Source organism: Camelus ferus, unplaced genomic scaffold, assembly GCF_009834535.1.
Source record: "Camelus ferus isolate YT-003-E unplaced genomic scaffold, BCGSAC_Cfer_1.0 contig313, whole genome shotgun sequence".
NCBI lineage: Eukaryota > Metazoa > Chordata > Mammalia > Artiodactyla > Camelidae > Camelus > Camelus ferus.
In genome coordinates this window covers 1,474,759-1,496,667 of record NW_022588524.1, presented here as the reverse complement: position 1 = coordinate 1,496,667, position 21,909 = coordinate 1,474,759, and the positions used below count along the sequence as shown (strand labels likewise).

General features: G+C 49.3%; 1 protein-coding gene across 1 annotated transcript in view; it reads left to right on the top strand.

Annotated features, from left to right (window-relative positions):
• Positions 1 to 21,671, top strand: part of VWC2 (von Willebrand factor C domain containing 2) — a 45,561-nt gene extending 23,890 nt beyond the window's left edge. Inside the window, 1 exon segment of the mRNA XM_032476243.1 lies at positions 21,172 to 21,671. Coding sequence (XP_032332134.1) covers positions 21,172 to 21,323 — 152 coding nt within the window. The 3' untranslated portion in view covers positions 21,324 to 21,671.
• Positions 21,672 to 21,909: the final 238 nt, after the last annotated feature.

Below are 21,909 nucleotides of genomic sequence, written 5' to 3'. Positions count from 1 at the left end.
TTCATCCTGTGTTTTGTAATAGCTTGTTTTTAAAGACGGGCAGAGTTGAATTGACCGTAAGCTTTCTGGCAGCCAGAGCCAAAAAAAAAAGAAACTTAGTAACTATTACCTACAGAGACAAACGCACCAGAGGAAATGACTTCCTCATGAACCATTTTCCTAAAAAAAAACCACATAAATAAATGTATTTTTTAGTGTAAAAGCTCTATCCATCTTCTTCTTGGCTTTTTCCGACCTGAACCAAAGTGCTAGCGTATTTCTTCTCCGTGTGTCTGCTGGGTCCCTGTGCTTTGGTTTTGTGGCAACAGGATTCAGGTGGCACTCTGTTAGTCCTGATGGAGCCCTGCGAGCATCAGGTTCCTGCTTCGGAGAAGCGCTCGGATCCCCCGCAACGCACCCCATCACGTCCTCAGCTAGCATCCACGCTGGGCTCGCGGTGGCCCCCGCCAGGCTGGGATGGCCCGTGTCCTCAGGAGAGAACTCAGGTAGCTCTCAGAGCTCCTCTCTGCCAAGCTGGACAAACAGAAGGGGTGGGTAGGTTTTGATCTCTTGAGTTCAGGAACTTAATTTTGTTCTCATCTCCTCCTGAGGGCTCTGCGTGAGCGGCTCCTCTTTGTAAATTTGGGGGTCGCTTAAAATGACACTTGTGTCCGCAAACACTGTGGCAAGAGTCTGAACTCTTCAGGTCAGTAGGGCAAGTTAGGTGCAGACTGACCCCCATGATCACGATGAAGCCCTTCTCGGAGTTCAGCACATTTGCTAAACTTCCAGGTGGAAAAAAAAGTGTCTTTTCCAGTGGCTTTATCTGGATGTTTCCTACAGCCCTGGACTTCAGACAGAGCTGGGACTCAGGTCGCAGACTGGCCTCTGCCAGGCGTGGCCACGTCCACCGTCCACCGTGACCTTGGACCTTCCCCAGGACCAGGCCTGGGGTCCCTCCTTTGTAAAGAAGTGCGCTCTCATGCCCTCACCTGGAGAACTTTCTCTGTCCTGTTTCCTAAAGCAGGTTAATTTAATTTTATTATTTTTTATTGCAGGGTGGTTGATTGGCAATGTTAGTTGCAGGCATGCAGCAAAGTGACTCAGTTACACACAGACATGCATGTATTTTTTTTTTCTGTTCAGATTCTTTTCTTCATAGGTTGTCCCAAGAACTTGAATGTAGCTCCCTGTGCTTTGCAGCAGGTCCTTAATGTTTACCTCCTTTATGCACAGTAGTGTGTGTCTGCTCGCCCCACACTGTCTTCTGATGGAAGGGTCGAGCAGACACTGCAGTTAAAGATGCTCTTTTGTTGAACATTTGGTGCTTTTGTTTAATGTCTGGGGGTTTTCTTTAGATTTTTGTCGAGGAGTCTGGGTGCGTGCGTGCGTGTGCGTATATGTTACTTTTATAAAACACGCAGACCCTTATATATATTTCACTGTGGACCCAAAGATGACTCAGGATGCGGTGCCTGCCCTTAATGAGCTCACCATCTGGAGGGGACGCGGTTCTGGAAATAAGCTGTCTGCTGTTTGACTTGAATTACGATGAAGGTGGCGAGGGAGGGAGGGAGGCGGGAAGCCTGAGGACCAGCTCAGAAAACATCCCATGTACGCGGCCTCTGTTTGCTGCTGAATTATTTCATTAGGATGGAATCCCAGGAGTGAGGTAATTAGGTCAAAGGCTTGGAACGTTTTTTCTCTGATTCTGATATGGATCGCCCTGTGGTTTTCCAGAAGGTTACGCGCAGTTTGAAACCTCTGGCTTCAGGATAACCTTAACCTTTTCTTAATTTAATTTGTAGAAAATGACGCCCACTGTTTGAATATTCATGTAACCTTTAAAATAGTTGGATGACTTCTTTTTTCCTGCAATGCATTATACTTCTCTGCTTTCTTAATAACTTTAAAGAGAACTTAAGTGGTTTTTTTTTTAATTGTAACACTCAGAAGGTGCTTTTTTTTTTTGGCTTTTATGTTTTTATTGAAGTAGAGTTGATTAAATGGTTCTTGATGGTTGAAAGTCATTGACATGAAAACCACGTGAATTACCAGACAGCCCCAAATAGAGTGAGGTCTTCAGATTAACAGTTGGACCGAGGAGCCTGGTTCCCCGGGTCCTTTCTGAAATGGACACAGTGACTCTAGCCACAGCTACGACGTCCTGTGACAATTAAGTAACGCAGCGGGTTCAGAGGAGTTTCATTAATTCGACTCGCAGACGTTGACTGATCCGTGTCCATCCATGGGAGATGAAATGGCAAAGAGGGAACAGGTCGTGCGAGGGGAAGGGGCGATTTCCCCAGAGGGCGAGGATGCTGAAGGGGAGTGGGGAGGGCTGCGGTCGGGGTGGGGGGTGAAGGCACCCCGTCTGCAGGCTGGGATGGTCCCACCAGCTGGGGCCTGGTGGCGGGGACAGAAGGATGGGCACAGACTGGCCATGAACCACCTTCACAACACGTTAGGGGTCAGATTTAATCCCGAGGCAACGAGGCGCCAGAGATGGAACATTAAGATGGAAGCGGTCGCCCTGATGGTGGGACTCAGAGTCCTCGGAAGAGCAGGCTTTAGGCTCTATTGGAAGATGCCCTTCGTTCAACATTCTGCACGGTGAAGTCAGACTGCACTCCTTGAAGAAGTGGTGTGGGACACCGCGGCTCTGGAGCGAGGCAGGTGCAACCTCGCGGCTGAGTCCCTGGCCCCTTGTGGCATCTGCTCATCTTCTGCAGAGTCTCCCCCTGCAAGTGGGCGATCTTCCCCCGGGGACGGAGTGGCTGGAGGTGGGGAGGGTGTAGCTCAGTGGTACGGCGTGTGCTTAGCATGCACGAGGTCCTGGGTTCCATCCCTAATACCTCCATTAAAAAAAATTAGAATAAATAAACCTAAGTACATCCTCCCAAAAAAAAAGCAAGCAAAAGGAAAAAAAAAAGTGCCACCCAGCACCACATTTTCTTTCAAAGGGCCCCTAAATTTGTCACCACGGTGGGTCCCCAGCCTCAGCCAGGAGGAGGGCCCAGAGCAGCAGAAGAGGTCAGGATTCCCGGAGTATTTCACAGGCAAGGCGCTCTGTGCTCTGGAAGGCTGATTACCCATCCACACTGCTTGGTTATCATTCGTCGGTTAAAACCTGCCTGGTCATTGACACAGCGGTCTCAGGAATGTCCAGCCCATGTCCCCAGCGGAAGGGAAGTCAGTTGTCCCCACATATGATAAAGCAAGCAGTTCATCCGAGGCAGATGGCATCTTTGCCAAATCCACAGCACAGTGGTGATCAGTGGCACCACTACCAGAGGTAGCTTGAACCACCTCAAAACCCTTAGGGGGGATGCAGACGGGGAGGAGCGCGCTGTCGGGGTGGACGGTGTGAAGGCGGGTGCTTCCCGTGGACAGTCTGTCCAGCCTGTCCCCAAGCCAGCGGGGGCGGCCACGGGACATGAAGTGCCCGCTTTGTGGATCAGACGACGCACTGTGCTCCTACGCCAACAGCAAAACCCCAGACCCTTTCCTTGTCCTTCAGGAAGATAAACTTCAGGTATAAAAAAGAGCCCGTGACCCCAGGAGGTGTCTGTAAAGCACAGGTTCTGAAAACTGCCTCTCATCTCTCCTAAACCAGATGGCGTCACGTAAGGGCAGTTACAGTCGGGGGATCTTGACAGCTGGGACCTGAATTTATCTTCAATCACCCGTTTGCCGAGGGTCTATGAGAAACCACGTCAGCCAGGAATGAGGAAAGCATTACTTAAACCGGGGGAAAAAGCATCTCCAATTAATTGGGCGCACTTCCCTCTTTTAGAAAAGAAGAATTGTGGGTCTCTGAAAAGAGGGTCCCTGGTTAACCTGCGTTGGGACCTGGTGCTCAGTGTAGTCGTTGGACCCACTCACCGAGGAGGTGAGGTCGCCGTGGGTACAAAGGTTCCCTTTAGACTCCGCCCCCTGAGAGCATCCGATGCAGGTGCGCCTGCATCCAGGTCAGCTCAGAAGGTGGATGGAGGCGGGGAGGGTGTAGCTCAGTGGTGGAGTGCCCGCCTAACGTGCACGAGGTCCTGGGTTCCATCCCCTGTACCTCCACTAAAAAAAAAAAAATTTTTTTTCATTAAAAAAAAAAAAGTGGGTGGACACTGAAAGATGGGGGTGCAATACAAGACGGACTTTTCTGACTTTAAAGCTATTTCTTGGAAGCCTTCAGAGTCTGGGCAGCTCGATTCAGAGAGAAACACTTTCCAAACTGGACCGGAGGACTGGAGGAGCCCGTCAGGGTGAAACGTCTGTTGGTCTTTGCCACTGACGCCGGCGAGTCTCGGGCATCCTTCCTCAGCCGTCCCCTTTGGCTGCACCGAGAGGACCGCCTCCCTTTCCTTGGTTAATTCAGACGTTCTCTCGTGCTTGCCCCCCTTAGGGGTGTCAGGAAGTCATTCTGTAAACGAACAAGACAAACACTTAAAACAAGAGCAACAGTTATGCTCTGAAGACCCGCCCCGCCACCCCTTCCCCTGTGGGGCTTGGAGAGATGCGTGAAGTGCGGGAAGCGGGGCCTGGGGGAGGCTGGGCTGCTGGCTCCGCTCCACCCGCTGCTACGGCCACATCTGGACATCACTTCGCTCATCTGGAAGAGGCAACAGATAAAATGGGAGAGAATGCACATGAGCTTGCCTTTAATAATTAAGCCATATATATTATTTAAAGGACGGGATATGCTTTGGCAAGTCGAATACACGTGATTAATATTGACAAAAAGTATCACACACGTGTCCCCCCCAAACCCTGAAAGTTGTTTATCTCGTACTATTTGGATTTTTAAAGGCCTCTGGCTGCCGCTTGGAGAGGCCCAGCGCGCACCCAGCCTCCCAGCCGGCCCGCAGGGCCCCGGCCCCCCTGCAGCCAGCCTTCGGGGCCGAACCCACCCGGAGACTGGGCCACATCCCGGGTCACTGCCTCCGCTGGCAAAGCATCAAAACCTTCCTGGAACAAACAAAACCCCACCTGCTTTGAAGGGTCAGTGCCGAGGCCTGCGTCCTGCTTTCTGCGTGCTTTGCACCGTCACAGAAAACTCGGCAGGTGTCCGGCCTCGGCCTCGGCCGCCGTGACCTGCTCTCTTCCTGGGCGGCAGTGGATGTCCCCAAGGCCAGGGCACACGACTTGCCCCTGTCGCCCCCCCCACCCCCGTTCTCCCCTCCTCGCCTGTGCCTGCAGGCGGCTGTTTACATTCAACTGTCAACTAACGTCCCTTTGCCTGTTTCCAAGGTCTGTCCCTTCTAAATAAGACCAAGCGTCCTGCCCTTACTTTGAGAGAAGGACGGTATCAAGCCCCCTGAGACCCAGGAAGGCAGTCCAGTCTTTCCAGCTGTTGCAGACACCTTCCTGGCCCCCCACCCCACCGCCCCCCCACGCTCTGACCTGCCGTGAGTGGCGGGAACATCTCCCGCCCGAGGGCTGCGGGCCCCAGGCTCCTGGAACCTTGCTCACCGAGACAGCCCGCTGTTCATTATGTAAAATACAGCATCAGAATAATAAAGAAACGGAGCCGGCTCCCTCCGGGGCCCAGGAGGAAAGAAAAGCCTCGAGGACGGGCTCATTCATGAAGATTTTATGAGCAGAGGGCAGAAGAAAAGGATATTTGTTCGAAAGCTATTTTGGTCCGATCCAGCCTTTAGAGGAACTTTGTAGAGGATGTAAATTTGGTTTTTAAAGTAATAATAATAATAATGAAATCCAGTGCCTGCAAGATGGTCTTTCCCCTCCTGGTAACAGCCTTCGCTCGTAACATTTTGCCCACAAAATCCAATCAAACGGACCCAAATTTGTCTTGTGTTCTGGAGGCGCGTGCAGGGGATACAGAGGAACGCTTACCTGAATGTCTCCCATGATTTCATCTCAGGCTGCCTCTCCAGGGCCTCACAAAGTGGGGAAAAAAATCCAAAATTTCAAAATCCTTTTTGAAAAAATCAGCAGGAAGATGCACTCGTCATCCCGCAAAGACGCAGCAGCGCTCTGGCAGGACGGGAGATCCCGGGGAGGTGAGGGGCGTGGACGGAGGTGAGCTGTCCCGCGGCCTGAGCTGTGCGGCCCTCCATCTGAAGCGTGCTTTCCTGTTTAGCAAATAATCATTTCCTTTGCCATGAGCTCCAAAGGGGAAAAAAAAATTTCTTTTTAAAGGAATGAGATGAGGAAGGAGGTGAGCAATTAGCAAACCTTTAGTATCGATTTTCCGTGTCTCAAAGTTGTTGCAGGTGAACTTGTAATTGGCACAGACCTTGTCTAGTCGCGGACGGGGCTGCAGTGAACTCGGGGATCAGGTGCAAATAAATCGGAAAACGAACCTGCTTAAGAGCATCCATTGTTTCTAGGTCCCACGTTAGCAGTGACCAGCTGTCACCACCCTCAACCGGGCATTCTCACTGAGAGCCTCTTACCCTAGATCAACCAAACTCATTTTCTTTTCTTTACTTTTCTTTTTTTAAGATCTTATAACAAATTATTTTATTGTTTGGGCTCATTTGCAATTGCAGGGTTTCTGTATTTGCACAGAAAGAGAGACAACCACTTAATATGTTGGCTCCCATCGTGGACGAACAACAGTAAAAACTTAAATACTGTGAGTTTCATATCAGTGTTTTTTTTTTTAACAATGTAACATTTTTTATTGATTTATAATCATTTTACAATGCATATCAGGTTTTTTTTTTTTTTGTATGCTTCAGATAGAGAATCAGTGTAGCTCAGTTTTTTTTTTTTTTAAATAAATTCAATTCCCGGACTCGGAGCAAAGCTTTCGGAAATGAATGTCGTCAAAGGTAAAAACGTCTAGTGTGATTGCTCATTCTATTGGAGATGCAGGTTTTAAAAGTTCAGTGTCGAAAGTTAAATCATTTTTTGATTGCTGTGATGAACACATTGTTGGCAGAGCAGAGCGTCCTTATAGAAACATGACCTTCCTGTATCCCTTAGGGAACCAGCAGAGCAGCGATGCCATTGGGGTTGGCTGTGATGACATTATTATTCTCAATTTGTTCCCACATTGGTTGCCTGGACCCACGCGGGGGTCTTAGGCCGGGCTGAGACCCCTTGTCTCGATCAGAGACATTCCATTTCCGATAGGATTTGCACAGCCAAGAACGAAATCGACGCTGAGGCTGGAACAGCACTGGAATAGAGATGGGGAAACCTCATTTGCAAATCAACTTCCTAACCCTGTTCAGGTGGAGACACCAAAGATGCAGGAGGGCGGAGGCAAAGGAGGGGGAGCTGGTTAGAGAGAGAGGGACATTCATGTGTTTTTGTGCTGACCTGGAACTGATGCAAATCTCCTTTCCAGTCCTTGTACGGGGTTTTCCGGTGGTTGTCATGGCAACCGTCACCTGTCCTGGCGCCAGTGGGTGTGTCACTCAGCAGCTAACGCATCGCAGTGGGCGGACAGCGAGGCTCAAGGTCTCCTGGACATCATCCTGGGCCCGGCTGGTTCTGCCTGGTTCTTGGTTTTTTTTTTTTTTTTTTCTCTCTGGCTCCTGAAATTCAGACAAGAGCCACTGGTTTCCGTTCGAGGGAGGAGCAGGGGTGTGATTCTGGGGCAACAGCCTTGGCGACAGTTTGTGTCCAGACAAATTGATACCCCAGAAGTAAGTCGAGAAGGTGTAGTTGTCCAAATTTTAAAATATTTTCAGAATTTTGAGATACACACACACATATATAGTCTGAAAACTGAAAAACCAAACCATTGTTTACCTTCAGACGCATCTAGAGTGTATTTCCTTTTGAGAGAGAGTTCAAGGCAGAAGCTCACACTACCTGTGTTCTACCTGTGAACGAAATTTCAAAACACTTCCGAACGTGCGCGCCGTTGACTGCCGAAGAATAACCCCTCACAATGTGTGGCTTGCATCTCCGAACTCTCAGTTCTTCGCTTTGTGTGCTATTAAAAATTGCCTTTACAGCTAATAACACGGCAACTATTGAAGTTACTCGAGAACCTTTACAAAAATGACCCAGTTCTTTTAAAAAAGAAAAAAAAAAAAGGTTAAACCCATCCCATAGAGATGTGCGGACTTTAAATTAAGAATTGCAGCCGCGTTGCTCAGGGAGCGAATTTAAATACCCAGAGCTCAGTGGACCATTGCAAACGTTTCTCACCCCGCCTTGTGTAATCAGACTTAATTAAATTTAGACATTCCTCGAATGATCGCTGAAAATTGTCTCCAACCTTTTGCGAAAACCGATCTTAAACGCAGGGGAAACCGGTACCGACAAATAAGCCCAGTTATGAAGTTGCCGGGCCAGGCAGGGGCACGGGCGTCCCCGGGACACGTGAAGGACTCTGGGGTCCCCTTTATTGGCGGAAAGTGAAGAATGGGCCTTCACTGGAAGATCCGCCTTGTAATCCCAAAGGCTGGATGGAGGAGTGACGTTCTGGACGCGGACCCAGAGCGCTTCATCGGAACGGGGTCGGGGGGCGTCTGTTTGGGGGAAATCACTGGCTTTGTGTGTCTTCTTTGATCAAAGCTGGAAAGCATCCATGAAAAAGCGAGCTTTATCCGCTGCATCCCACTTCATTTTACAAAGTACTTGACGAGGCTGATAGAAGACACCGGGACTATGAAGAGACGTCAACTTTAAAAAAGGGATGCGATTTGAAAGAAAGGAGAAAAAAAAAAAGTAAGTTTAATAGCGAAGTTAGGAGCCCCGATGCTTTCCAAAGGTCACAGACACGTACTGGAGATGGAAAACAAACTTCGCTTTACATTTTCAAGTGGCCAGGGGGGCAGAAATTTAAAAAATCTCATCTCTTACGTGCCCCCTGGTGCTAATAAAACAGATAAAACGTTTTGCTGAAGAGGACGGTGTTTCTTTCTTTTTTTGAGGCCCTGGAGGAATTGTCCCATTAGTTCTTATGATATAACATAATTTTTAAAAACATCTTTGACATCCTTACAGAAAATAGAACCATGAGGTTGGAAAGTTTGCTTTTAGCCTCCTATGTGTGCGATGGGGTGGCGCCAAGCGGAGCTCGGAGGAAGGGATGTGAAGACAAGCCGGAGCTCTGCAGCCTGGATGAGGGGGTCTGGAAGGGTCTGGGGAACCCGAGTGGGGGTTCACAGCAGCGCTGGGGCGAGGACCGCTGCCCACGTTGGGGAGCCTTGTGGTAGGAGCCGGGAGGCAGAGTCCGGGCTCTGCCTCTGGCCAGTGACACACAAAAGATGACTCGCTCTGCGACCCTTAGACATTTCCACCCAGGACTCCTGAGTGGTCGTATGTGCAGGACGTAGGCTGAGATCTACCTGTAACCTCTGCCTTAAACCTCGGCTGCATTTCCTAGGAGGACTGGCTGGACTTTCCAGGGGGTCTGGATGTCCTTGGCAGAGGCACGTGGAGTCTGGGGAAGGGGCTGCTCAGGGCTGGAATCCTTCCCAGGGATGGGGGACGAGGGGCCCCCACCAGTGGGGTGGGGGTGCCCCGGGGCATTCACCCTGACAGTTGCATGAGATTCTCTACTGGTCTTGGAGTGGCCCACAGGCCGAGTTCTGAAGGATGGATTAACCAGCGTGCTCGTAATATTAAGATGGTCATGATCATAACTGTCATGTATTTTTCAAGGCCCCCGAGTTTCTGGGAAATCCTCTGAGCTTTTAATCAATATTGTATCATTTAGATCTCATGAAATAAATATGATGTACATTTTACAAATCAAAAAGCAAGCCTCAGAGGCGGTGTGTAAGGTGCCCCCCATCATGCAACTATTAAGAGTTGCTAAGGACTGAATTTAACTCCCCCTTTGAAATGCAAATGTTGAAATGGTCCCCCGACATGACCAGACTTGGAGAGGCCATGGTGTCCACGTACGAGCAGTGTCCGGCACTCCGTCACACGGCCCTGATGCCGTTAGAACTGAGGAAGTGTCTGGAGTCCCACCGACATTCTTGTTTGTGCTGAAGTCTGTTTCAGTCTCGTGCCTGAAGCAGAGAGAAACCTGGGGGAGGTCTGGGGAGGGTGGACGCCTTCTATACGAACAGACATGCAAGCAGAAACTGCGTCTGGCTTCCCTTCCTGAGGCCGAAGGCCCCCGCATGGTGCCCGGGGCTGGGGGCCAGGACTACGTGTGTTGGACCAGTGCCCGTCGGAGCCACACGATCACAGGAAACGTCCTGAGATGAGAGAGCTGCACACAGAAAGAACGTCACTGGGGATGCAGCAGGGTGGGGGTTGGGGGACGTCCTCCGACGGGAACCCAATTTACCATGGAGGTCAGAAGCCCACGTTTCGAGAACCCACAGTTACTGCACTGGCATCAGAATCACGATTTTACAGTTCATCTTCCCAAATGGGTGAGTCTCACTGGGAAAGTGTAGTCAGTTGACAGTGTCACATTAATTTCTGGTAACCGTAGTTTGTCGGCTTTCGTTTTGTTAAAATGTTACGGTCTTTTCTTGGGAATCCTGACTTGGTGCGAAAGGATCTTGGAAGGTTGGTGTCCTGAAGTGTGGACTTCCTGTGGCTGAAGACGGATCTCTGTTTGGGGCAGTTCCTCTTGGCCCCAAAGGTTCTCTGTGGGAGGCAGGGTTCCCAGAGACGGGCCATTATGTGCCATTTTAGCGGATGGGCAACATCCCTTTAGTGGTTAACTTACAGCAGAAGCAGTAGAGACGGAGGTGAACGTAAAGGAAACAGACCCAACGTGGGGTCAGAGTTTCTCTCCCCCGTTACCCCCTGGCCTGAGCTTCTGATGTCCCCCGAGGGACATGCCTTCCTAATTTGGGGCCCTGCAGAATTCAGGCCAAGCGTTTCCTCCTAGAAAGCCTGAGAGTCTGAGACAGACAACTTTTTCCCTGTATCCTCATCACTCCACGTTGTTATTATCACTTGCCTTGCTTCTCCCGCTGGACTGTGAGCACCAGACGGACATCTGTCTCGGTCTCCACGGTAACCAAAGAGTTGCTGACACATAGATTCACCCCCGCACGTCCCTGCAACTGCCTATGTCTCGAATTAGTCCGTAATTTCACGACACAGGAAGGCGTCCATCTCCCCTTTTCTGTGTACTGATCGGTATGTAAATTTCCCGAGCGTCACTTGACAGGCACAAACCCCGGCGTCTCGATCCCTCTGCCACCTCGGCGCTTTTTGCCATGATGAGGTAAAATATTATGATCCAAGTATCTGGTTGTTTCTCGCTGAAGGAATAATTAGCGGGCTGGCAGATTTTATCGGTGAATTATTCAGCGTGAGGCTGTGGATTTGCTCCCCGCAGAATTTCACTCTGGCTGGCAGGGAGCAGAAGGGCCGCGCTGCAGAGCTTGGATGGATGTCTTTGAAAATGTCGTCTCCGGCTTTGCAAAGTGTTTTAAGAGGACACCAAGCCAGAGAGGATGGATGGGTTTTATAAGGGTCACTGGCAGGGTGTCAGGCCTTCCCGTGGGAGGCAATATGAAGAAACACAGAAGGTGGAGGATTTTTATAGCATGGTGACCGATGAGGCTGTGACCCCACCTCTGGTGACACCCGTGTCGGGACCTTGACAGGCGACGCACTGTCTGTAAGCCTCGGCTTTTCCCATTTCACCTGGCGGCACGATGTCACCGTGTTGCAGGGCTGTCACGTGGGGCACGTGGGAGTGCACGCGTGGCCCTGAGCACAGGCCTGGGCTGCGGTCCTTGAACACCGGTCCTGTGCTGTCACCGTGACCCTCTTGGGGACACACGTTTCATAGCGTCGAGGAATTATGTGGCCAACAGAGCAGGAGACCACTGCCACTAAAAACAGACTTGGTTTTGCTTGCGTCTCCCGGGAGGAAGGGGCCGTGGGCAGAGGGTCAGCCAGCAGGCTCAGGGAGAGGACACTGTGCACAAATGAGCCTTTACCATGGTTTCTGCTTCCATGGGGAGGATCAGGTAAGGCAGGGTGCGCAGGCTGAGGACTAGTACTTTGAGTAACTTCAGGGCTCGGGGCCCCAGGGTGCCCCTCGCTATCCGGTCCCTGGCCCCGGGGGGGGCCGGGGTCACAGCAAAGGGGTGGTGGCCCCGAATGTGAGCCCCTTGGGGAAGAGGCTGGAGGTTAGATCACATGTGGAAGGCGCCCTGGGGGTGCGGGGGGCTGGCTTCCTGTCTCTAGGAGTTAGCCGAGCTGGGAGGGGCAGCCCCCAGGGGCAGGGGGCCCCGGACGTCACAGCCTGAGAGCTCAAGAGGTCAAACACTGGCCGATGGAACAGGGCTGCCCCGTGGGCCTCTTCCCTACGACCCACGCATGGGCTGGACCAGGCTCCGTGAAACACCATGGGCATCCTTTTTCTTTTCTTGTTTTTTTTAACTGAAGGATAGTTGACTTACAATGTTGTGCTAGTTTCAGCTGTACAGCAAAGTGATTCAGTTATACATGTGTATTTGCTTTTTTAGATTCTTTTTCATTATCGGCCATTACAAGATACTGAATATATTTCCCTGTGCTCTACACTAGGACCTGGTTGTGTATCTGTTTTACATACAGTTGTGTGTATCTGCAAATCCCAAACTCCTAATTTATCCCTCTCCCTCCTCTTCCCCCTGGTAACCATAAGTTTCTTTTCCATGCCTGTGAGTCTGTTTCTGTTTTCCAAATAAGTTCATTTGAATCCTTTTTTTTTTTTTAGATTCCACATATGAGCAATCTCATATGGTATTTTTTTTCTCTTTCTGGCTTACTTCACTTAGAATGACAATCTCCAGGGATATTCATGTTGCTGCAAATGGCGTTATGTTGTTGTTTTTCATGGCTGAGTAGTATTCCATTGTATAAATACACCACAGCTTCTTTATTCACTCATCTATCGATGGACATTTAGGCTGTTTCCATGTCTTGGCTGTTGTAAATAGTGCTGCTGTGAACATTGGGGTGCAGGTGTCATCCTTAAGTAGGGTTCCTTCTGGATATACGCCCAGGAGCAGGATTACTGGGTCATATGGTAAGTCTATTTCTAGTCTTTTGAGGAATTTCCATACTGTTTTCCACAGTGGCTGCACCAAACTGCACTCCCACCAGCAGTGTAGGAGGGTTCCCTTTTCTCTGCAGCCTCTCCAGCATTTGTCATTTGTGGACTTTTGAAGGATGGCCATTCTGGCTGGTGTGAGGTGATACCTCACTGTGCCTTTGATTTGCATTTCTCTGATCATTAGCGATGTTGAGTGTCTTTTCATGGGCCTGTCGGCCATCTGGACGTCTTCACTGGAAAAATGAAGGGTCTTTTCATTTCAGCACCTTCCTGTGAAGAGACTTGGACTTTCTTGGGTCCACGTCACTTAATGAGTCCACAGGGAAATGACATTGACCAAAACGGCACCAAAAGACATATTTAAAGACTGTTTACCCCCGAAGATCCCCGGGAAGGATGAGTTATGAGAAAACGGGAGAGGCTGTGTTTTCATTCACGGATTTTGTGTCAGTATTTGCTGCTCAGCACAGACAGGAGGGGACGGAGGGGACAGGAGGGGACAGCAGTGACAGAGATGCCTGGACTAGGAGGGGCGGGGCTGCACAGCTGACATAAACAACTCGTTTGTTACAAATGAATAAATGGATGGACGGATGACCCCAGAGACAAGGAAAGCCCGAGGAACTCACTCCTCCGAGCCCTGGCTCCCCACAGCTCGGGGCCGGAGACCCAGGGGCCGGTCCTCAGGTACACCTGTCAATCAGCTGTGAACCTCAGGCGGTGACGATGTCCCCAAGACCCATGTGCAGAGTCAGGAGGCCAGCAGACCTGCCCACGTGGATTCCGGGGCCCACTGCTTACAGCAGCACGGATTTTATGGTGGGAAAAGGACATTGACGGTGAGACAGACTCAGTTAATAACCCATTTTCCTGACAACACCTGTATTCTTGTGTTTTGAGGTGACATTAGTGGTTTGTCTAGAGCTTAGAGAACAGGTTTAATCAGGTGAGGACAAGCTCTCTGTTTTATTTTTTATTTTACTGAAAGGAAGTTGACTTACAGTGTTTCGTTAGTTTCCGGTGCACAGCACAGCGATCCAGCCACACATACATTCCTTTCCGTATTCTTTCCCATTATGATTTATTACAAGACATTGAATATAATCCCCTGCACTGGCACTCTTCTTGTTTCAAAGCAGGCGCCAGGTGTGGCCCTCTTTTTCCAAATTTACTTCTGTGCACATTTCGAAATAGCCATCGCTGGTTTATTTCCTTGGTCACAGAGCAGCGGAGGACGGCACTTACTTAGTGCTTGGGCGATGAGGCGCGCCCGGTTCAGGGCCGCTGTGTCTCCCTGGGGAGTGCGTGCCTGTCTCGTAAGGGCGGCAGAATCGTCCAGAAGCAGAGAGAGGACGACAAGGGTCCCACGGACGCACCACTCAGCACCGACGGCAGACTCTCCTGAGTGTTCACGTGCATTCAGCCGGTCTCGTGGAGGGAGGTAGTGAAAGATGGTTATAAGGAGAGATGTTTTCTTGTCTCAAATTTATGTCGGGTTTTCTAGAATATAATTTCCAGATAAACTACAACTTAGGAAAATATCAGCCGTTTCTCTTTCTGAATTATGAGTTTTTCAAAACCCTGCAAGTGAGGGATCATTTACTCTGTCGTTCACTTTTTTCTTCCCCATAAATATTCACAGACCGCTATGTGCTTAAATCCTGCAGCAATTCGTTGGCATAATTATGAGTAACGTGTGTCATGACAACGTTTAGGGGAAGAGACAGACATTGGCCGTGAGTCCATGTGATGACTGCTGTAAATGAAACATTCACGAAATACACAGTAAGGGGAGGGCTCTCTCCACCCAGGGGCCCAGGGAGGGATGGGAGGGGGTCTGAAGGGTGTGTTCACCAGTCCAGGTGGAGAAGGGGATGGGGGAGTATTCCAGAGAGAGGAAAGATTTTAAAAATGAAGGCCTACGCTAGGTAAGAAAAATTACAGATAGGACAAAACCATGACTCACGTGCTATAAAGTTAGGTACTAGATACGGGGACCCCAGTGTTCATGGCAGCACTGTTTACAGTAACCAAGACATGGAAGCAACCTAAATGTCCATCGACAGATGACTGGGTAAAGAAGCTGTGGTAGATTTACACAATGGAATACTACTCAGCCATGAAAAGGGATGAAATAATGCCTTTTGCAGCAACATGGATTGACCTGGAAATGGTTATGCTAAGTGAAGTAAGTCAGAAAGGGAAAGAAAAATACCATACGACATCACTTATATGTGGAATCTAAAAAAAAAAGGACACAAATGAACTTATTTACAAAACAGAAACAGGCTCGCAGACATAGAAAACAAACTATGGTTACCAAAGGGGAAAAGGGGTGGGGAGGGATAAATTAGGAGTTTGTGATTAACATATACACACTACTACATATAAAACAGATAAACAACAAGGCCCTACTGTACAGTACAGGGAATTATACTCAGTATCTTGAGAATATGAAAAGGAATACATGTATGTATGCGTAGGACTGAAACACAGTGCTGTGCACCAGAAATTGACACAACATTGTAAACTGACTATACTTCAATTTTAAAAAATTAGATGCTACAACCCTTGTGTCATGGTTACTCCTAAGTTTTCAAAATAACTTAGTTTTTTTTTTTTCTGGATCCTTTTGCAAAATTTTAAATCCCAATTTTGCTATCTTTTGGTCCAAGAAATTATAATAAAAGAAAGTCTTGAAAAACGATCCGTTCCTCCCACAAAGGTTGAAGTGGGAAAGCCGGCCAAGAGAAAGCAATGGGGAGGAGGAAGGTGGGCTGGACGTCTCTTGACTTGCCTGGGAAACTGAGACCCACGGCCCCGCGTGGCCCAGTTCTTCTCCTAGACGCGCCCCCAAGATGTGCAGCGCGCTGTCCACAGAGAGACGTTTACAGAAATGAACGTGTCTGCCTTAGTCAGGACAGTCCCAAACTGGAAACAGCCTCAGTGCCCGTCACGGGGAGACTGGATTAACCAGCGATGGCAAGTTCCTGGAGCAGAGAACCTCTCAGGTGTCAACAGGAATGAACTGATTCTGATATGCAAGGCACGGCCGAACCTCAGAAACATGCCGCTGAATGAAGAGTTACGTAATCTACGATTCTGTTTATTTGAAGTTCAAGGACAGGAAAAACAATCACTGGTAGGAGAAGAGAGGATAGTGACTTAAGTAGTGAGGGGCCTGAAGAAGCTTCCTGGGGTGGTGGCTTCACAAGTATGTACGTGTGCAAATAGTCATCAAGCCGTAAGATTTGTATCTTCTGCTGTATAGAAAAGTGAAGAGTTAGGAAGATGATAAATGACGGTGGTGACAGTCACCTGGGTAATAAAGGATGGGGCACGTCACAAGGGTTGAGGTTTTCACACATTCACAGGTGAGCTGGGGCCGCAGACCCCATGTGCGTCCAGAACGCCGACCGACATGGGCTCCTGGTTTCAATAAGAGGTAGGCAACCCTGACGGGACTGTGAGCAGATGACAGAGAACTTCCCTGTCAATCGAGACACCTGATAGATCAGGAAATTAGCCCCACTGTCTCTTTTCATTCTGATCTTCCTGGGGTTTCCTTAATTCAAGAAACTATCAAAGCACGGATTAATTAACGTAAACCCAGGCAAGAGGCCGTGAAACTGCTCCAGGGAACACGCTGGGCTCTCTTAGAAGAAAACGCCTTCAGAATATGAGTTTTCATCAAAAATGATCAAACATACCGAAAAATGCAAAGCCATGAACTAGACCCCATAGAACCAACAAGTTGGAAATTTGTCCCCGTGTGCACTGTGACAGTGACGTCACAGGGTAATTCTGGAACACCCCCCCCCCCGACAGTGCAGATTAAGTGCTCAAAATGCTCAGAGCGTGGGACCCGGGGATTCTGCTCCTGGAAGGTTATTTGCAGGAAATAACCCACTGCGAGGGCTGTGACTTACATGGGAGGCTGTCGCAGGCTTGTAAACATTTGATTTTGATAAGGACCCTAAGAGACAGAGGCGGAGTGAGTTGAGTCCATATGGAAGGAGACTAAAATGTATCGTCCAAGAACACTGGAAAATGCAGGGGAGTGTCCCACATGGGGGAGCAGTTCTGGTTGGTTCTGTGGGAAACACATATGCCTCTCAGGGAGGAGGCCAGGTTTTGATTTTCCTGCTGGCCGCTTTGTGGTTGCCAGGTCTTGCCAAGTCCCTGAGTCTCCGTGAGCCTCAGTTTCCAGATCTATAAACTGGGGACACAGCGCCTGCCTCATGGACTCCTAGAAATGACTAAATGTATAGACAAGCTCTTTTAAGACCACCAGCTCATACCTCAGTAGAAGGCCATTCTCCAGGTGTGTTCAGGGATGTGCTTTTTGCATAATTCAGATTTAATTTAGTGCTTCAGTTAAATTCCTATTTGGGGAAAGTTGTATGAGGCAGCTCCAGGGCGGGGTCGGGGGGAGAATTTCCTTTTCAGAAGCCTTGACACTCCATCCTATTTCCAGACCCCCCTTCCTCCTCCCTGTCTCCTGACAGTGTGTATCTGTCTTCAGTCATTAGCTGTCAACGCGGCTTTATTTGCTGTGCATAAATATGGCTTAATTAGCGTGACGACGATTCCTTAATTACAGTTCTAGAGCTCCTCTCTGTGCGCAGCCTTCCTGTCTAAGGGACGGGACGCCACCTGCCAAGTCAGCTTAAAACCCGACGTCTGAATGCATCAGCACGGTGCTGGGGACGTGGTCCTCCGACGGCGGGTTTGCCCAATCCTTCTGACAGCTTTGGGGGGTTCGCACGCACCTTTGTCAACACTTGTTAACTTTTTTTTTTTTTCAAGAATAGCTTAATCCCGCCTGACATCGCCTTGTGGGTTTTACGTGCATTTATTTCTCTGGTGATGAGCGATGCTGAGCGTCTTGTTGGGTCCTTCTTGGCCACTTGTAGCCCTTTTTTAGAAAAATGTCTACCCAGGTTCTCTGCCATTTTTTTTCCCCACTGGGTTATCTCTTTGTTTTTGCCACTGAGCTGTATACGTTTCTTGTGCGTTTTGGATATTAACACGGTTTGCCGTGTTCTCGCCCCTTCTGTGTGTTGCCTTTTCATTTTGCTGGTTGAACCCTTTATAGTCTCATTTGTTTCTTCTTCTTTTCTTTTTTTTTCCTGTGCTTTCCAAGAAATCATTGTCAAGACCACCGTCAAGGAGCTTTCCTCCCCCCACCCCAAGTTTTCTTCTAAGAGTTTCATGGTTTCAGGTCTTCCGTTTTAAGTCTTTACTCCACTTTGTGTTGGTTTCTGCGTATGGCCCATTTGCGTGCATAACACCAGTTTTCCCAACACCATTTTTTTTCCTCACTGTGTTCTCGTGCCTCTGTGGGAGATCCGTTGATCTACACGTGTGTTTTATTTCCACAGCCCTTCAGTTCATTCTGCTGGTCTCTGTGTCATTGTTACGTTTTGATGACTATTAACTTTGTAATATAATCTGTTTCTTGGTAAATTTATTTTTTTTAATTTTAAAATCTTTTAATTTAAAAAAAATTTTTAATTTTTAAAATTTGGGGGGTAGGTTAGGTTTATGTATTTATTTCTTCATGGAGGGACTGGGGATGGAACCCAGGACCTCACGCCTGCTAAGCACGTGCTCTACCACTGAGCTGCGCCCTCCTCCTGCAATACACTGACGGAAAAAAATCAAGGAAAAGAAATAAATGGGGGTGCAAATACCACATTCATGGGTTGGATGAATTAATACAGCAAATATATCAGTTTTTCTATGTTGATATACAGGTTTAATGAAATTCTTATCAAAATACCAGCAGTATTTCTGGAGATACTGGAATGTACCTGGAAAGGCAAAGCGACTGCAATGCTAAAGTAATTTTTGAAAAGAATAAAGACCATTCTACCCCCAATCGAGATTATAGTATTGACAAGAGTATAGTATTCACAGAGAAACAGAGCAGAACCCAGAAATAGAGCCATGACTTATTTTTGACAAAGGTGACAAAGCCACCCCATGATAGGATGGTCTTTTCAACAAATGCCTCCGGAAGAATTGGACAGCCAAGGGCAAAAAAAAAAAAAAAAAAAGAAAGGAAAAAAATCTTTTTTTCCTGACCTAAACTTCACGCTTTATGCAAGACGTATCTCAAAATGGGTCACAGATTTAAATGTAAACCGTAAAACTATTAAATGTTTAGAAAATAACGTAAGAGAAAATCTTCAGGTCATGGGGCTTACAGAAGAGTTCTCAGGACACCGAAAGCATGGGAGAAAATTGACACCGTTGACCTCGTTAAAATTAAAACCTTTTGATCTGTGACAGATCCTGTTAAGATGGTGAAAAGGCAGACTGCAAACTAGTGACACGTATTTGCAAACCACACACCCGAGAAAGGACTGGTATTGAGAAGCCTATAAAAAGCGCCTGCAGAATTCAACAGTAAAAACCAAACAATTGCATTCAGAAATACAGGAAGCGTCATTCCACCAACGCGGGCGCGTCAGTGTCACCAGCCACGAGGGGAACACGCGTTAAAACCACACTGCGATCTCGTCGCACACCTGTCAGAGCGGCTAAGATGGAAAACCTCAGAACACCAGATGCTGGCGAGGATGCGGATAAACCGGACTGCGGGTCAGGGTGTAACGCTTACCGTGACTTTGGAAAACAGCCTGGCGGTTTCTTACGAGACCGCCAGAATTACACTCCTCGGTCTTCATCTCAGAGGAATGAAGGCTACGTTCACAGGAAACATGCATGTGAGTGTTTCTAGCAGCCTTATTCTCGACGGCCAAGAAACTGCGGGAAATGCAAAGTATCCATCAGCAGGTGAACGTTTAAAGTGAAGCCCGTCCAGTCCACGGGAACAGACGCCGTCTCTGTAAAGAGACACGAGCTGATGCTTGGCTGGGTCTCCAGTGCGTTGTGCTGGGTTTAAAAAGCCCACCTCGAAAGCTGACTTACTGTGTGACGCCATTTACGTGACATTGTTGAACGACAAAACTACAGATGGGAAAAGCACGGTGATTCCAGGGTGCGGGTGCCGCGGTGGGGCGGGCATGAGACGTGGCTGCAGAAGGGTGGTCTCCGTGGTGGTGGACGGTCTGTATCATGGTCCCAGTGGCGTTGACACAAAACCACGCAGACGGAAAAATGACGCGATTGTGTGCACACCAATTACACTGGTCAGTTCCGGGCCTGGATGCGGGCTAGAAGTACATCCCTCGGGGAAAGCTTTGTGAAGGGCACGTGGGTTCTCCCTGCACTCCCTTTGCAATTGCTGGTTTGACTGATGTTTTAAGATTTTCTGGATGAACATTTTTCATCTCTATCATGGCTGGGGTGGTCTGATCAGACGTGTTTTGGGGGTGAGCACATTATCAGAGGCACTGGCGCCGAGGAAGGGGGAGGGAGGAGGTGAGCACTCGGCTCAAGTTCAAAGCTGGGGGCGCTGCTATAGGCTGCGGTCACTACCGAGGTCTCCATTTTCGGGGAGGGCGTGGCTCGGGGGCAGCCATTCACCTCCACGTCAGGTGCACGAAACAGAACGTGAAAACCATGTCTCAACGCACACTGGAAATCTTCCTGACAGCCGTCCCTTTGGGTCCTTGACTGTACGTAAAATGCAGATGTGGCACCTCTGTGGGTTGATGAGCTCACGGGTGACCTTGACTGAGAACTGCGGGGGCCCCTCAGTTCTCGCAGGGGACTTGCCAAAGACACAGCCCCAGGGCGGGCTGAGACGCTGCTTCTGGAAATGTGGCCCCAGATGGGCGGCGTCAGTGCCACCTGCGAGCCTGTTAGCAAAGCCGATTCCCTGCCCCCATCCCGTCCCCCCAAGCCTGTGAGTCCCAAGTGCTGGCGTGGGACCTGCAACCAGGCTTTCCTGGGAGGTCCCGGTGATCATTCTGTGTGCTGACCTTGGAAACGTGCTCTAAGAGGTGTGGGTTGCACTGGACTCATAGCGGTTCAAGCAATTTACTTGTTTAAAAGCCCCTCCTCTGAAACTGCCATGAAGAAGACTGGCTCTTTGAAAGTCACATCTAAGTTTTTCTCTGATTGCTTGGAACTAACTGAATCAGATGACTGTCCCCAAACTGAATAGTCTGTTAGTGAAAATCCAGAGTGTTGTCATTTATAAAAATTGTGTGTCGCTTGTAACCTCCTCACTGTCCTTCGTACAAGAGAGTGAACGCGACATAACGTAGAGCTGACGACGTCGCGTGTTCACGCCCGCCCTGACCGCGTGTCCCTCTTCTCCCCAGGTCCCAACTGCTTCGCAGAGACGGCCGTCATCCCAGCCGGCAGGGAGGTGAAGACGGACGAGTGCACCGTCTGCCACTGCACCTACGAGGAGGGGACGTGGAGGATCGAGCGGCAGGCCATGTGCACCAGGCACGAATGCAGGCAGATGTAGACCCGGGGCCGCGCGGGCGGCTCCCGGGGGACCGTGCTGCTGTCTGCATCCCGGGCGGCTCTGGGAAGCACCGGCCGGGGAGGGGGAGACCCTGGCCGAGGCGTGATGGACACCGGCCGGCACTTGTGCTCTTCTCGGTAACAGTGACTGCAAGAGAAGGACATGGATCTATTTCAAGACATCCACAAGAACTCGGGGCCATCGGAGCCCTCTCTCAATAAAATGTGCTATTTTCACAGCGAGGACACCGCAGTCCACTATTCTATGTGAAGTGTATTTCTATAACCCTCGATGAGAGAGCTTATATAAATGTTTTCTATAGATACAGATTAAAAAGCCTGGGCTGCCCTCCCGGTGTCCCCGTGTGTCTCTTCCAGCTCCGATCCCCGAGTCCGGCCCGTGCGGTGATCTGCGGTTGCTGGGTCTCCTCCGGGTCTCGGGAGGGCGTGCCCAGTGACAGATCGTCAGATAACGGAACCGATTTTTGCTGAAAGCCGGTCCAGGTTCTGCTCCATCACAGAGAGACCAGTGGTGTCTTTTCCTTCGAAGACCCAGGCAAACTCACACCGATACAATACGTCCTTCT